We start from the raw sequence: 14,575 nt of genomic DNA on the forward strand, positions 1-14,575 counted from the left end.
GACTTGTGATTAAACTTTATATATATATATATATATATTATTTATCCCGTCTCCCTGGCCAGCGAGATTTAAGGAGACCTTGGCTGAGGGCTTCTGGGAAATTTTGTTCATTTTTCTATGCAAACTTCTGAAAAATTCTATTCTGACTGGTGTGTAGTGGATATGACATCTGGAAGCACCAACAGCCATGATTTACAAAGAATGGAAGCAGCCTAGAGCAAAGCCAGAACTCAGAAGTGGGCAGGACAAAAAGTTATCACCCTTGCATCCTTGATGACCTCAAAACCTGACATCAAACCATGTATGCAACCAGAACCACACCTCTGGTTACTCACATGGGTTTGGGTCCGGCACCCTTCACCTGCCATCTTAAGAACTCCAAATTAGAAAGCAATACATAGGTACGGTGAAGTAAAGAAAAGAGTGGAATTTAATCTTTATTTACAGGACACTGCAAGAGAGGAGATTCCACATAGAAATAAGAAACCCACTGAGAGGAGGAGCTTCATATAGGTTGTACAGTTTGGAACCGGTCAAGTAGAGTTTCCTTGTAAAAAGTGCTACGATAACAAAACACATTTAAAAAGAGTTCTTAGTAGAGAAACAGTAAGACAAACTTCTACCAAACAGAGTACACAACAAACAACTTTCTGCCTCAGCTGTACAATCTAAAAGTTAAAAGTCCCGGGAGTGCCATCCTGAACTTGGAACGTATAGCCTTCAGAGGTAGTTTCTGGCACAACATTCTGATCTTCCTCTTCCTGGAAGTATTAAAAAACAGAACCAAACAATATAATTCCACAAACATAGCACATTTCCAGGCAGCAGTCTGTCTAGAAGTCTATATTTATTCTTAAGGTCTTTATCTGCATATTACACCTTTAATGCTGAACCGTATTTCAATATTTGAAATAGGGGAGGGAGAGCTGCTGAAGCTTGCTAATTCAGGAGCGCCTGGGAGAGGAAGATTCTGAAAGGGTGAAGGATGCTACCACAAGAGAGATTGACTTCCCCACCTGTCACTTTTCAGTAGGAAATGGGAAGGAAGATGGCCTATTAGTAGGGTTAGCCCACTTCTCCATCAACTCCTACACAAACTTACTCTCAAGATATTAAGTCCCTAAGACTACTCATTTGAAAGTAGAGTGGTGATTTTTTGAGCTCATTTAAAAAGTATAAGGAAAAAAATCTTAGGGGCTTGACTTTGTATATTTTCCAAATTCTTGTTAACATTACCATCTTACTCACCTCTACAGAGAAATACTTCTCAATCAAGTTTAATGAAGCTTTGTACACAGACTCATTTTCATGGTTTTGTAGAGCTTCAATTTTGTCCAAACCTCCACATTCTTCAATCATTATACTAAGTTTCTCAGTTTCACCTAGTTTCTCAGCAGCCTAAAAAAAAAATTCCAAGTTTACTGGAATTTACTGAATGTTCTATTTTAATGAAAATAATGTTTGTTTGGGTATTGATGTATATCAGACAACCACTCGAAAAGTTCCTTCAACAACCCTATGAGATGGTTTTATCTCCAGTTTGCATTTTTTTTTTTTAAAGATTTTATTTATTTGAGAGAGAGAGAGCACAAGTGGGGTGAAGGGCAGAGGTAGAAGCAGACTCCCCACTGAGCAGGGAGCCCAATGTGGGGCTCCATCCCGGCACTCTGGGATCATGAGTCCCGGGATCACAACCAGAGCTGAAGGCAGACGCTTAATTGACTGAGCCACCCAGGCTCAGTTTACATTTTCTAAAAATTCAAGGTGATCAGATTTGTATTTGCTCTTAGCAGCTACTTCTGCAGCACTCAGCCCGATCTTACAGTAGTTCTCAATCATTTCTGTGCATCAAAATCACCTGGGCAACTTAAAAAACGACACCATATCCAGGTTCAATTGGTCTATGATGAGAACAGAAAATTACTGTTTTATGAAAGCACCTGAGGGGCGCCTGGGTGGCTCAGTCAGTTAAGCACCTGACTCTTGGTTTCAACTCAAGTCATGATTCTCAGGAGTCGTGGGACTGAGCCCCACACGGGGCTCTGCACACAGTCTGCTGAGATTCTCTCTCCCTTTCCCACCCTCCCTGCCCCCCTTAACACATGCTCTGTCTCATAAATGAATGAATGAGTGAGTAAATAAATAAATAAATAAGATCTTTTTAAAAAAGCACCTCAGGTAACACCAAAGTGTAGTCAAGGTAGAGAACCATCGTATAAGGGCAAAGATGGCCCTTAGGCCATATAAAAACAAATTTCCCTGATTGGATTATTTGCTGATATCAAGAATTTATTAGGTATAAAAATGAAACTGTGGTTAGCCTTTTTTACAGTCCTCAAATTTTAGAATACATAAATATTTACAGATGAAATAACTTATATACTTCAAAATAATTAAATTTGGAGGATTTAGGTAAGGGGAGAGTAGGAAAATAGGCCAAATGTTGACAAATTATTTATGCTGGGTGATGGATACACCAAGCATCATTATCCTAGACTTGACTGTTCTAGGTAAAATTTCCATATCAGAAGTTTAAAGTCATTAGGTAGGACCTACCTACCTTCAACTACTGTGACAAGGTGCCACATGCTGGCATGCTCGGGTTAATTAGGAAGGGAACCAGAAGAAAAATAAAATTAGATAACTTTAAGTCATCAAATTTTAATTGTACCAAAATTCAGTACGACATTGGAGAATTAAAGATTTTTGACAAAATAGATAGGAATGAATCCTGTCCACATATGGACTTGATTTCAATTCAGGTCACCCACTTGTCATCTCCTTTAATCTCTTATAATCCCTTGTCACGTCTTACTGAGAGTGTGCCCCACATAAACAGCCTTTCTAATTCTGTGGCCCTACTGAGTAACCTTAGCTGTCCTACCCTGAGTCTAAATATCATCAATTACCATCAAGCCCAAATTCAAATGCTACCTTATGACTTACCTGAAAGATGTTTGAAATGGCATCCAGAATAACCAGAATAATTTTGGTGTCTTTTGCAGTTAAGAGGTTCATCAGTGGTTCTATTATGCCACAATGAACGAGGTATACAATCTGTTCAACTGTCCCACCACTTGTATAGTTGGTCACAGCCCAGACAGCTTCCTTTTGTGTCTTAAAGTCTGCCTAATAAACATAAGGAAACAAGTTTACTTCAGAACGATTGTAAAAATAAGATCCCAAAAGTACCATTATAGAAAAGCAAGGACTAAACTACTAACTGATTCCATCCAACTGTAAGTGAAAGAGGTTACTGGCCACTATTTAGCAAAGGACTTAGAACCCAACACTGGTACATTAAGAATCTTATCAAGCACAGCTCTACCAAATGTCCATCCATAAATACTAACATCCTTTGGTTAAGTACTAAGACTTCATTACCTTAGAGAGAACACCAACGAGGAATGGGACTAATCCATGATTCACAACTTGCTGTATCTGGTCCTGGCGACCAGCTGTGATGTTTGACATTGTCCACGTAGCTTCCTTCTGAATATTAGTTTTGGGGTTCGTTAGGAGGCTGGGAAAAACAGCAAGTGCTCCTGCATCTATTACAACCTGAGTCTGTTCATCTGTCCCAGTGACAATATTTCCTATGGCTCTTAGCGCAGGAGTCTGAAAAAGGAAAAAAAAAAAAAAAAGTTGATGCCAACGATTATCTCTTATTTTTTCCAACACTGCTCAAAAACTCTACACCCTAAAGGTTTTGACAAGTCAGAGGCTCCTCATGGCCTAAAACAGGCAATGTGTCAACATTAGTATCAATTGACCATGCTTCTATGGTTTATATTCTCAAGTTAACAACTTACCACAATGGGCAATTCAGTAGCTCCTAGAAGCTTCACAAGCTGGGGCACAACTCCTGTTTTCACAACCATTTCAATCCGTTCATTTGGACCATCAGTAAGGTAGGAAATGGCCCAGCAGGTATCTGCCAATACTTCTGGATCATCATGATGCAGGAGACGAACTAAAGTAGGAAGAATCTGCTCAACAGCATCTAATGGGGGTGCAGGATTCTTGTTGCGACAAAGGTTTGAAAGTGTCCAAGTAAGGTTACGTAAGTAACCACACTGAGGGGAAAGAAAAATGCAATGAGAAGTCCCTCTATATTTTGAGGGGGTGGGAAAAATTAGAATCAAGAACTGAGTAACCGGACTTATGTTAGCAACTTACTGCTAAAGATGACATATCAGGAACTGCAAGGAGAGCCAGTAGTGGGTCAACTGCACCATACTTAATAACCAAGTCTCGAAAAACTGAACCATCACCTAAAAAAAAAAGGCAAGGTTAATCATAATCTACTTGTCTAGCACCATCAATGTTCAGTGACTGAGTGCACCAGCGTCCTAACACCCAAAGACAATACTCTTGGAAATTCCCTAACTTACTTAGATGCCATTAATACCCCTTTATAAGCACTAAAAGCAAGTTTAAATCTTAACACACGGGTGACTCTTACTTATGACAAGGCACTTCTCCCAACCGCAGTATGATTAGAGATGGTCAAAAGAATTTTAAGGGGCGCCTGAGTGGCTCAGTCGGTTAAGCGTCTGCCTTCAGCTCAGCTCATGATCCCAGGGCCCTGGGATCGAGCCCCACATGAGGCTCTCTGCTCGGCAGAGAGCCTGCTTCTCCCCCTGCCTGCCACTCTGCCTATCTGTGCTCTCTCTCTATCTTTCTGTCAAATAAATAAATAAAATCTTTAAAAAAAAAAAAAAAAAGAATTTTAAATCCAAGTACCTGCAATGTTTCCTAGAGCCCATACAGCTTGTTCACTGATGTGGGCATGGGAAGATGCCAACAGAGAAATGAATGCTGGGATAGCACCTCCATCTACCACAGCCTTGGTCTGTTCTGACGTCCCAGAAGCAATGTTAGTGAGAGCCCAAGCAGATTCAAACTGAATGGGACTACAATCAGTTCTGCCCAAGAAGGACACAAACTTTGGAATCAAACCAGCCCGGATTATGTTGTCTATGGGGGGCTGTTTTTCCCTAGAAAGCAGTTTCCTAAGGGTAAGCAGAAAGAGAAACAAAAGTTGAAGATGATTAACAAGAGAAGTTTATTAACTTTAAAAATCAATTTAAAATGCAATTCAACTTGAGATAACCTTTTAAAGTAATGCACTAAATGCTGAAATCTCCTGGAATTTAAGAGGAGATGAACAGACTGGGTTGCATGGTGCTGCCACACGTGGTGTCTTTAATTACCTTTTCCCCAAAATTGAAATATTACCAATAATATAAAATAGCCTCCTCTCTGCATCCCCACAAACTACGTTAGATCTTGTCACTTTAAAACTTTGACAATCTGACACAATTACACTACCATTGTTAATCTGTGTTTCCCTAACTACTAGTGAGGTTAAGCATCTTTTCCTTCATCATTTGTCACTTGGATTTGTTTTTCAGCACACTGTCAAACTATAGAAATTGTTAATTCTTGGTTATGGATGTCACAAATATTCATATTTGATAGAAGTAAGAGTAAATGCGCCATTCTAAATGAATGTGCAAATCCCACTTTCTGAATAATTCCTTTCTCTGACACCAACTTGAAATGCCACCTTGACAAAAACTTTGTTAATATACTTAAAAAGCACACCAAAAGATTAACAGCGATTACCACTGGGGTGGGCAGGACTTTAGGCAACTGTGATTTATACAAAATCACAGTGTCACCTAAGGGAAGATTCTAATGAAAATAGGCCTACGGCAAACCTAACTTTTATTTTACCCATCCCATCTGTCTGTCTCTTTCCCACCAAAAAAATCCAAAAGGGCTGATATCTTAGGTTACCCATGCTTTGGCAGAAAAGACCTACCTAGCAGCTTGAGTAGCCTGGAGCTGGCTTTCCAAATTGTTGCTATTTATGCCTTTGACAATGTCATCAACAGACCAATTTACAGTGCCCTGCAAGGACAGTGGTATTAATTGCACAAATTATCATTTTTAACATTAAATACAAACAATAAAATCCCTACTTGCCACTGTGAAGACAGGTTTAGGTTTATAATCAGTTACTAAAAGTTTAGCCTTACATTTAATTTTGGCTATTAATTAAATATTCATTCTTTCATATGCAGAACAGTGCTCAAACTTGGTGTATGACTCACTGGAATCTCCAGTTATGCAGTATCATCCCATTATTTTGTCACTAAAAGAAGAGACTATGAACAATTTAATAAATGAAATTAGAGCAGTTTGAAGGTTGTTCCTGCATTAGTCTCAATCACTTGCATTCAGATATGCTGTCAGGGAGAAAGGGATGGAGTTATCTAGGCAACGTGCTGGGGATTTTCGTATCTAAGCTTATAATCTCTGCATCTCCACAGTACAGTGCTACAAAAATGTTTCACGTTGTAATCACAGTAGAAGGGTTTGAGAATCAGTGCTATAGTGAACTCAAAAAGACAGCATCCCTTTTTCTGTAGGAGCTTACAACTTAAGCAAAATGTGAAAAATAGATAACCATAAAAACAAATGGTGAATATTCATGTTATGTTAGCATTTACTCTCCATCTTAGTGCACAGCTGGGATGCTATGGGAATCCTGAAAAGGGAACATTTTTCCTGCTAGGATGACCAAGGAGTGCTCTAAGAAGATAGGATTTGAATATAGTACTCTAGAAATAGCACATAGGTACTATTCGGTGAAAAAAAAAAAATTTGAGGCACTAAAGATTCCCAGTATCTTTGAAAGATAAAAACGAAACTGAAAATCTAAGATTGATCTAATTTACACACACAAAAATTTTTTTTCAAAGAATATGGATTTAAAACTACCAAAGTTTTTAAGCAGAGAAAGAAGAGACTAAAGCAGTATTTTCAGACTTTGTTTAGGTAAGTATTATGTGGCATAGAATGAAGGGAAAGATAAATTAGAAGACCACTGAAAATATTTCAGGAGGAAAAAGATCTGAACAAAGCTGGTGACAAGTCCAAAAAACAGGAACACCCCAAAAAGGCAGAAAGTGACTGGTTCTAGACACACTAACTTTCAGTTAACATTGGACTGGCTAGTCAAGGTACTGAACTGGTGGCTAGAAATGCAGGGAAACCTGAAGGGAGTTCAGAGCTAAAGGAGACCTTGGAATCAGCTTCAGTAGATTAGGGAGAGTGGGTAGGAAAGGAGACAACCCAACAGAACTACTGACTGGGAGCAGAAAAAAAGATCTTCACAGAGTTGATAGTTAAAACCATTAGGCTAGGAATGTTATTTAAATTTCTTTCTTTTTTTAAGTAGGCTCCATACCCAGTGTGGAGCCCAATGCGAGGCTCATCTCACAACCCTGAGACCAAGACCTGATGCTTAAGCCACTGAGCCACCCGGAAGCCCCTTACTATTTAAATTTCTAAGAAAATCACCATATTGATTTTGTGGGTTTGCCGTAATTCATAATCTAAAATATATATTTACCTGGTTGTTGCGGTTTTCCTGTAGTGGAGAGGTAGCATCATCAGGAAACGAGCTTACGTTTCTCCTTTTCAGCATCTGGTCATCCTTCTTAGCTTTCCTCAGCTCCACATTAACTTCTATTCGGCGCCGCCTCATTTCCTTGGAAAAAGATAAACCACTTCACCTACTATATCAGTTTTTGTTGCGAAGTGAGGACGTTTATTTCAAATTTCCTCAAAGTTCTGATCCCTTCCCAAATACCTTTCCATTTGAAAAATACCATAGGAAGGCAACAGAAGGTACTCACTGTACTGTCTTTCCCCTTGTTCTTGAATCTGTTAAGGCGGGCAGCTGGTGAATTAGCATTCTCGTTGGTGGACATGGTTATGAGACAAAGGGAGAAAGCTGTAAGTTGGAGAGAAAAAAAAATTCCCCTTTTATCATTTTGCTTTGTCAATAAGAGGAGCTTATAAAATTATCAAGTATATACTGGATCCACACTTGTATATTAGAGGAGCAACTTCCTTTTTCAGCACCATGAAATAGTGAACTGGCCAAACAGTATTCGTCCCCTTCCCTCTGAAGGGCTGAGACTTCCTGGAGCAGTGCTCCATCAGAAACAGAAATAGAAAGCAAGTTGTATAAATTTAAATATCCTAGCAACCACATTTTTCAAAGCAGCAAAAAGAAATGAGTGAAATTAATTTTAATCTCTTTTATTTAACCCAACACATCCAATATGTTTGCATTTCAACGTTATAATATTTCAGTTATTGAGATATTTTACACTTTTTTCACCCTAATTCTCCAAAATCCCTTGTGTGTACTTTAGGCTTACAGCATATCCCAACCGGACTAGCCACATCAGCCTGGTGACTACCATACTGGACAGTGCAACTGGACTATTTCAATTAAATAGTTAACTGAAGGCAAAATAGGGGAACTAGCTCACAGTTAAAACCTATGTCCTACGGGTAATAAATCCATATCCTGGAGGCTCTCCCTATTGTCTTTAAATGGCCAAAATAGGTACATTCTCCACACTTGAAAATTAAAACAAATATCTGGCTCATCATCACATTATGGAGTCTTCCATAACATTCCGTGTCAACACTGAAAACTCGAGACACAGTTCTGCATCCACAGCATCTCGCATTTTCATTTCCAGAAATTTCGAGTGAATGCACTTAACTAGGCTGATATCAACTGTGCTTCATTCAGACTTTAAGAGCGATCGCCGAAAGGGGACAAAAGTACAAATCCTCCTTACGATTTGTTATCTTTCATTCGGTGATGTTCTTTTCCGACGCTGTGTCTCAGCCAGCCCTGGGCCTACGTGTTAAGAGACAGTTCTTCCAACTGCCACCCCCATCTCCAGGCCCTTCCTCTGCCCCCCACCCGGGAAGATGCAGCGGGGAACGGGCGGAGGAGGGGCGAGAGGCGCTGGGCCACCTCCCGGGACTCTCACCCTCGGGCCTCATTGATTTTCCCCGCCGCGACGCGCCAGAGGTCTAGCCGCGGTTCGCAGAGCCTCGGCGCCCTAAAACCCAAGCACTCGCACCGCGAAACAGCCGCCTCGTCAACGAACGACGCCCCCGGGGCCTCGTCAACGAGGGAGGCCAGAGCCAGGTCGGGCGTGTACGCCCGGCCTCCCCTCCCGCCACCCGCAAGCGGAGGGCGGCCTGCACATCTGCCGTTATCACTCGGGCTGGGCTCCGGCCTGAGTTCGTACCTACACGGCCGGCTCAGGCTTCCACAGGAGGCGGTCCGGGGCGCGCAGGCTGCAGGTCAGCTGCCCTCAAAACGTCCACCACGGATCACCCCAAAGACGGTGTGGCTCGTGCAGCCGGCCGGCGCGATTTAAATTTCCCGGTGTCCCCGCATTCCGATTGGCTGGTTCGAGCCTACCCTGCGCTCCCATTGGTGGATTTAAAAAACACGTTAAGTTGGGAGGGGTCATAGGGCGAAGAAGAGACGATAGCATCGCGAGATATGGGAGCGGCCGGGCAATCCCAGAGCGCTTTGCAGTTGGGTGAAGAAAGACTCCAGATCCCGGCATGCAGCGGGCCAGTTCTCAGCCCCACCTTGGCCCGAACCTAGGGCTTCTGCAGAGGGTTTATGCCAGGGAGATCGCTCGCGGGTCGTTTGCCTGGGCGTCTGCTTTAACCAAAGCACCACAGCTGATTTCCAAAATAATTCTCTTTAAAAATCTTGATATAGAGGAGGTGGGTTAAAAAAAAAAAATCTTAATATAGAAACATATTGCTTTGAGTTTTTTCCTTGATAGGATACAGTAGGAACTTGGCAGGGGTTCCTGGCTATTATGGAAGGAAGGGATAAGGCAGGTTTGTGTCGCATTTTTTAGTTGTTTTATTTTTTTAACCTTTGTCATAAAAGACTGCAAAGAAGTCACAAATCTGGTAACAAAAGTTTTCTTTTTTTCTTTTTTTTTTTTTTGCTTGCCTTGGGTTTTATTGTGAATAAAAGTATTTACATAGTATTATGAGAATAACAACTACAGATTTTGACTGAACTCATGTAAAGGAAAAAAATCTTTTACTGCTTGTCTCAATTATAAACATACATTTTTAAAAAATATACTCTGGTGGGTATTGAAAAGTTGCTAGCGTGGTAGGTTCTTTTTTTTTTTTTTTTTGACAGGAAGTAGGTTTTATTGGTGGGCATGAATAGAAAGGGGGCAGTGCCGAGGTTCTCATGAGTGCAGAGCCCTCCATTTGTCCAAAGGGCCTCGATTAGGGATGTATTTGACCCCACAGCCATCTGGGATAAGCCACTTTTCAGCCACCATGTCTTCAAATTCATCCGCATTAAACTTAGTAAAGCCCCACTTCTTGGAGATGTGGATCTTCTGGCGGCCAGGGAACTTGAACTTGGCCCTGCGTAGGGCCTCAATCACATGCTCCTTGTTCTGCAGCTTGGTACGGATGGACATGATGACTTGGCCAATGTGGACCCTGGCTACTGTGCCCTGGGGCTTTCCAAAGGCACCCCGCATACCTGTCTGCAGCCTAGATTGGAGATAGCATGAGGTCAGACCTCAATATCCACTGGAAAGGGCTGTCTCCAAGGTCCCTTAGGGCAACCCATACAATCAACAGGCTGCATACACTACCAAGGAGGCTACTGTTTGCAGCCATGGCACACTGGGCCCCCATGGACAAAGAGCACAGTCGGCTTAATTGGCTGCAGAAACAAAAGTTTTCTTATGCCTGTTTCTCCAGACACTCTCTTATTTTTAAATACTTCCAAATACAGAAGAACTGCAAATCTTTACCCAGATTTGCCAAATGTTAACATTTGTGTGTGCGTGTGTGTAAAAGTAACATGTAAAAGCCATATATATACATATATATATATACACTTTCAAACCAATTGAGAGTAAGTTTCAGAAATTCTGTCCCTTAACCACTAAATACTTCAGTGTGTATCTTCTGATGACATTCTCTTATATGACCACACCGCAATCATCAAATTCAGGAAAAATGAACTTTTTTGTTTTGTTTAAGGATTTTTTCAAGGTTTTATTTATACTTGAGAGAGCACAGAGGGAGAGGGAGAAGCAGACCCCTCCGAAGCAGGGAGCCCAATGCAGGGCTCCATCCCAGGACCCTGGGATCATGACCTGAGCTGAAGGCAGACGCTTAACCGATTGAACCATCCAGGTGCCCCTTTAAGGATTTTTTTTAAGGTTTTTTGTGTTTTTTTTTTTTTAAAGTAATCTACACCCATTGTGGGGCTCAAACTCATGACCCGAGACCAAGAGTTGCATGCTCTATTGACCGAGCCAGCCAGGGACCCCAAGACAACTGAATTTTGATGCTATTATTTATTATATGGTCTGTATTCAAGTTTTGCCAATTGCTCCAATATGTTTCTATGCTGTATCTTACACTTTTCTGAATAAAATGTTTGCATTTTCTTGCATCACAAATGGTTATCAGAGCATCAGATTTAAAGATCTGTTTGTTTTCTTTCTGCAATTTTTCTGTGTTCTAAAAAGGGTATTTTTAGAAACATTGTATTGGTTTATTACTATAATTAAATTCAAACATTGAACTTTGTCCATTATTGTAGACATTTTTGCCAGCCTCACTCACTGTGTAGCAGCTAAGGGGTTCATTGGCAGCTGATTCTACTCCCACCTACTCAGTCAGTATAATCCAATCCCCCTAAGTGCAAAAATGTGGAAAGAATTCACCCCTAAACCAGTCATTGCAAGGGATTCTCTTGGCTACTGTGAATGGTTCAGGGAGGCATATGACCTAAATTCATTCAGCTGGGAAGCCTATGCCTTTTGTTTAATGACTGGAGATAGGAAAGCAGGCTGTGTTCTTCTGGACTGGGGGATGTGAGTCCTAGAAATTTGAATAGGACAATTGTAGAGAAACCATGAAAGCTCTGATCAACAGCCTGCCCTACCTCTGAAGGTTGCAATTATGTAACTTTGCAATTATGTCACCCAATACACTTCCTTTGTTGTTTAAGCTAGTTATATTGGGTTTTCTTCTGCTTGAAAATATGGAGTACTATGTGCCCAGAAGTGTTCTAAGTGTTTTACATATATTAATACATCTAATCTTCACAACTCCGTGTTGTAGTATTATTATTACCTGTACCATTTCCCAGAAGAGAAGACTGAATTAGGAGTGGTTAAGGAGCTTGTCCAGGTTCGCACAGCCAGTAAATGGCAGACAGGATTCAGACCCAGGCTGCCATGCTCTCAACCACTATTCTGTACCCTCACCTGAAAACAACCTGAAACAGAAATATGATGTCCAAAGTGAAAGTTGCCTTTGAAAGATACAATGTTGTCCTGGGGGTACCATACACCCTCTACTCTTAACTATTATAGTTTGGATGGAGATTCAGGAGAGGACCTTGTATGGCCTAGGCCAATCAGTACATTCCATCCCCAGGCCCCAGGGACTGGTTTGGTGATGAAGATGTAACACAATGCAATAAAATGTTTACTGAGGCCTTTGGGTGCGAGATATCCTCTCTCTTCCATAGGACTGCATGTGCTGGTGGCATGAGCTTGAAACTCTCCTGCTTTCAGAGAAGCAAATCCAAGTGCGTCTAAGGCTAAATAATCATAATTTGTCTGTTAGTTGTTCTTTCAAGTAAAAACCATTTTCCACTGAAAAAGCAGTTAGTTTAGCTTGCAACTCAAACATCATACAATTTCTTTCCTTCAAAAGACAACCATTGTGGGGCGCCTGGCTGGCTCAGTCTCTGGAGCTTGCAACTCTTGATCTCAGGGTCCTGAGTTCCAGTGTCACCATGGGGATAGATATTACCTAAAAATGAAATGTTTTTTTAAAAAGTGGAAGAAAAAAAAAGACAATTATTGTATTTGTATTTGAAAGAAGTGATTTATGTATACTTCCCATTTTGTCACACAAAATATTAAAAAGATGTGTCCTCAAGCGTGGAGATTTAATACAATTGACAATTCTTACAGCGTCATCAAGGACTTTTTTTTTAAAGCAAAGCCAGCTATCTCCACCCCTTCACCAGTGTATGAACATGAAGGATGATCACTACTAGTTTGGTTCCACTGCCTTGATTCACTGAGGTGTCAGTTTTACCCACTGTCATTTCTGTACCACCAATGCTAAATGATTAGTGAATTGTTATTTACTAATAATGTCCTAATTTTCATTAAAAGCATTCCCTTAATGACTCAGGGTTTACAGGTACTAAAACAGTGACATGCGACACACAGACACCTAAGATTTGAAAGATATACACCAAAATGTTAACAGTGGTAAGCTCCACGTGGTAGAATTTTCAATTTCAATTTCCATCGTTTGGCTTATCCATACTTTACACAATTCTACAAGGGATAGGTGTTCGGTGTCTAAGGAGAAAACGAAATTGTGCATTTTTAAAAACCACGAATGCAGCACCTTCACAGGCAACAAGCATAGACATAATTGTGCATGGAACCAAAAAGTCTCTGAATCTTTATCCGAGACCCAGGACAGGATAAAAACAAAATCCCTATTGTTTTGTATTGACGGACCTTGTTATATCCGTTTCCCCTTTAATCCGGAGGTAAAGAAGAGACAGGGGAGAAAAATGGACGTTAAATGAGTGAGGGAGAAGGGCAGATTTGAGAAAGAAAGGCTGTTCCCCCTGGAGTCCCCCAACAGTCCCCAGCACATAATAGTTTATGACAACGCTGCACGCTGAGTGACTACGGGAAAGGCAGGGACGGAGGGGCAGTAAGGGACGGGAAGGTTGTGGGGTGTGTGGGGAGCGGAAGGGGCTCAGGCTCTGCGGGCGGCGGCACTAGGCAGTCCCAGGGAACTTTGTAAAACGCAGACGCCCGGGCTCAGGTAAACAGAATTAGAACGAAGGAAGGACAGGCAGGGGAATTTCGTCTAAGTTCCCCCAAGTGCGCGTAAGGCGCAGCGAGGACAGAGAACCTTCCAAGCCCACAGGCCGAGAGCCGCCCGGAGCCTCCCGCGTGCCGGCCACGCAGTCGCGGAGCAGTGGGGCGGGGAGGGCCACGCGCAGGCGCACGGGGGCGCGGGTGGCGGGCCGGGCGGAGGGCGCAGGGGGGCGCAGGCGCGCGCTGCCGCCGCTGGGGGCGGCTCCTAAATCGCTCGGCGCCCGACGCGAGGCCGCGGAGCGCGGGGCGGGGCGCGATGATGGCATCGCGTAAGGAGACGGTGTGAGAACCCGGATCCTGTGGTGACCCAGTGGCCTAATGGATAAGGCATCAGCCTCCGGAGCTGGGGATTGTGGGTTCGAGTCCCATCTGGGTCGCACGGAGATTAGTTTTGGTGGAGAGAAAGGCGGTAATGGGCACTGACGGCAGTGAAGTAGATTTTGAATTGTGGTTCTTTCGCGTCTCTAACAGCGATCTCGAGAACAACTGTATTTACAAATTAGGAGATGCATGTCCGCGTTTTAAAAATACTGCGATTAAGACCCTGCAAGTGAAGGCGGATATTTGGCACAAAACAGGAGCGCTTAACTCTTGCTTAATTTATACTGACGTATTTTTTTAAAGTAAAAAAATCCTTAGGAAGCACGAACTGCCGACTACACAGACAGATGGCATCCCCTCTTTTTGTCTACCTTTTCAAGCTTAGCTTCACGGCGGGCAGCCACACCTGCAAAACTTTCTCCCCATGCTCG

General features: G+C 42.1%; 1 protein-coding gene and 2 non-coding genes across 5 annotated transcripts; 1 reads left to right on the top strand and 2 right to left on the bottom strand.

Moving 5' to 3' along the window:
• Positions 1 to 412: 412 nt before the first annotated feature.
• KPNA2 (karyopherin subunit alpha 2) lies at positions 413 to 9,250 on the bottom strand. Of its 3 annotated transcripts, XM_032429899.1 has the most exons (12): positions 9,142 to 9,250; positions 8,676 to 8,737; positions 7,713 to 7,810; positions 7,427 to 7,564; positions 5,831 to 5,919; positions 4,747 to 5,015; positions 4,180 to 4,274; positions 3,813 to 4,076; positions 3,385 to 3,618; positions 2,947 to 3,129; positions 1,249 to 1,398; positions 413 to 761 (listed from the first exon to the last, which is right to left on the bottom strand). In XM_032429899.1, exons 3-12 carry the CDS (start codon positions 7,785 to 7,787, stop codon positions 669 to 671), a joined length of 1,590 nt encoding a protein of 529 aa, XP_032285790.1. In that variant the 5' UTR covers positions 7,788 to 7,810; positions 8,676 to 8,737; positions 9,142 to 9,250; the 3' UTR covers positions 413 to 668. The 3 variants fall into 3 exon arrangements, with proteins under 3 accessions (XP_032285790.1, XP_032285791.1, XP_032285789.1); XM_032429900.1 differs by lacking the exon at positions 8,676 to 8,737; XM_032429898.1 differs by lacking the exon at positions 8,676 to 8,737 and having other exon boundaries at positions 9,138 to 9,250.
• A 1,231-nt stretch (positions 9,251 to 10,481) lies between these two features.
• LOC116648165 lies at positions 10,482 to 10,615 on the bottom strand. Its single transcript, XR_004302451.1, has one exon. It is a non-coding gene; the product is annotated as a small nucleolar RNA SNORA70 (small nucleolar RNA).
• Positions 10,616 to 14,127: 3,512 nt separating this feature from the next.
• TRNAR-CCG lies at positions 14,128 to 14,200 on the top strand. The gene has a single exon. It is a non-coding gene; the product is annotated as a tRNA-Arg (tRNA).
• The last annotated feature ends 375 nt before the right edge of the window (positions 14,201 to 14,575 follow it).

This window comes from Phoca vitulina, unplaced genomic scaffold (assembly GCF_004348235.1).
Source record: "Phoca vitulina isolate PV1807 unplaced genomic scaffold, GSC_HSeal_1.0 scaffold41, whole genome shotgun sequence".
NCBI lineage: Eukaryota > Metazoa > Chordata > Mammalia > Carnivora > Phocidae > Phoca > Phoca vitulina.

What these genes read in the sequence shown, in the direction of transcription:
- KPNA2 (XM_032429900.1), bottom strand. Translation starts at nt 7,787, where the DNA reads ATGTCCACCAACGAGAATGCTAATTCACCAGCTGCCCGCCTTAACAGA. An exon ending in AGGAAAACCGCAACAACCAG is followed by an intron (nt 5,920 to 7,426) that starts GTAAATATATAT and finishes CTGTCCTTGCAG; the next exon opens with GGCACTGTAAATTGGTCTGT. An exon ending in TCGTTGGTGTTCTCTCTAAG is followed by an intron (nt 3,130 to 3,384) that starts GTAATGAAGTCT and finishes TATGTTTATTAG; the next exon opens with GCAGACTTTAAGACACAAAA.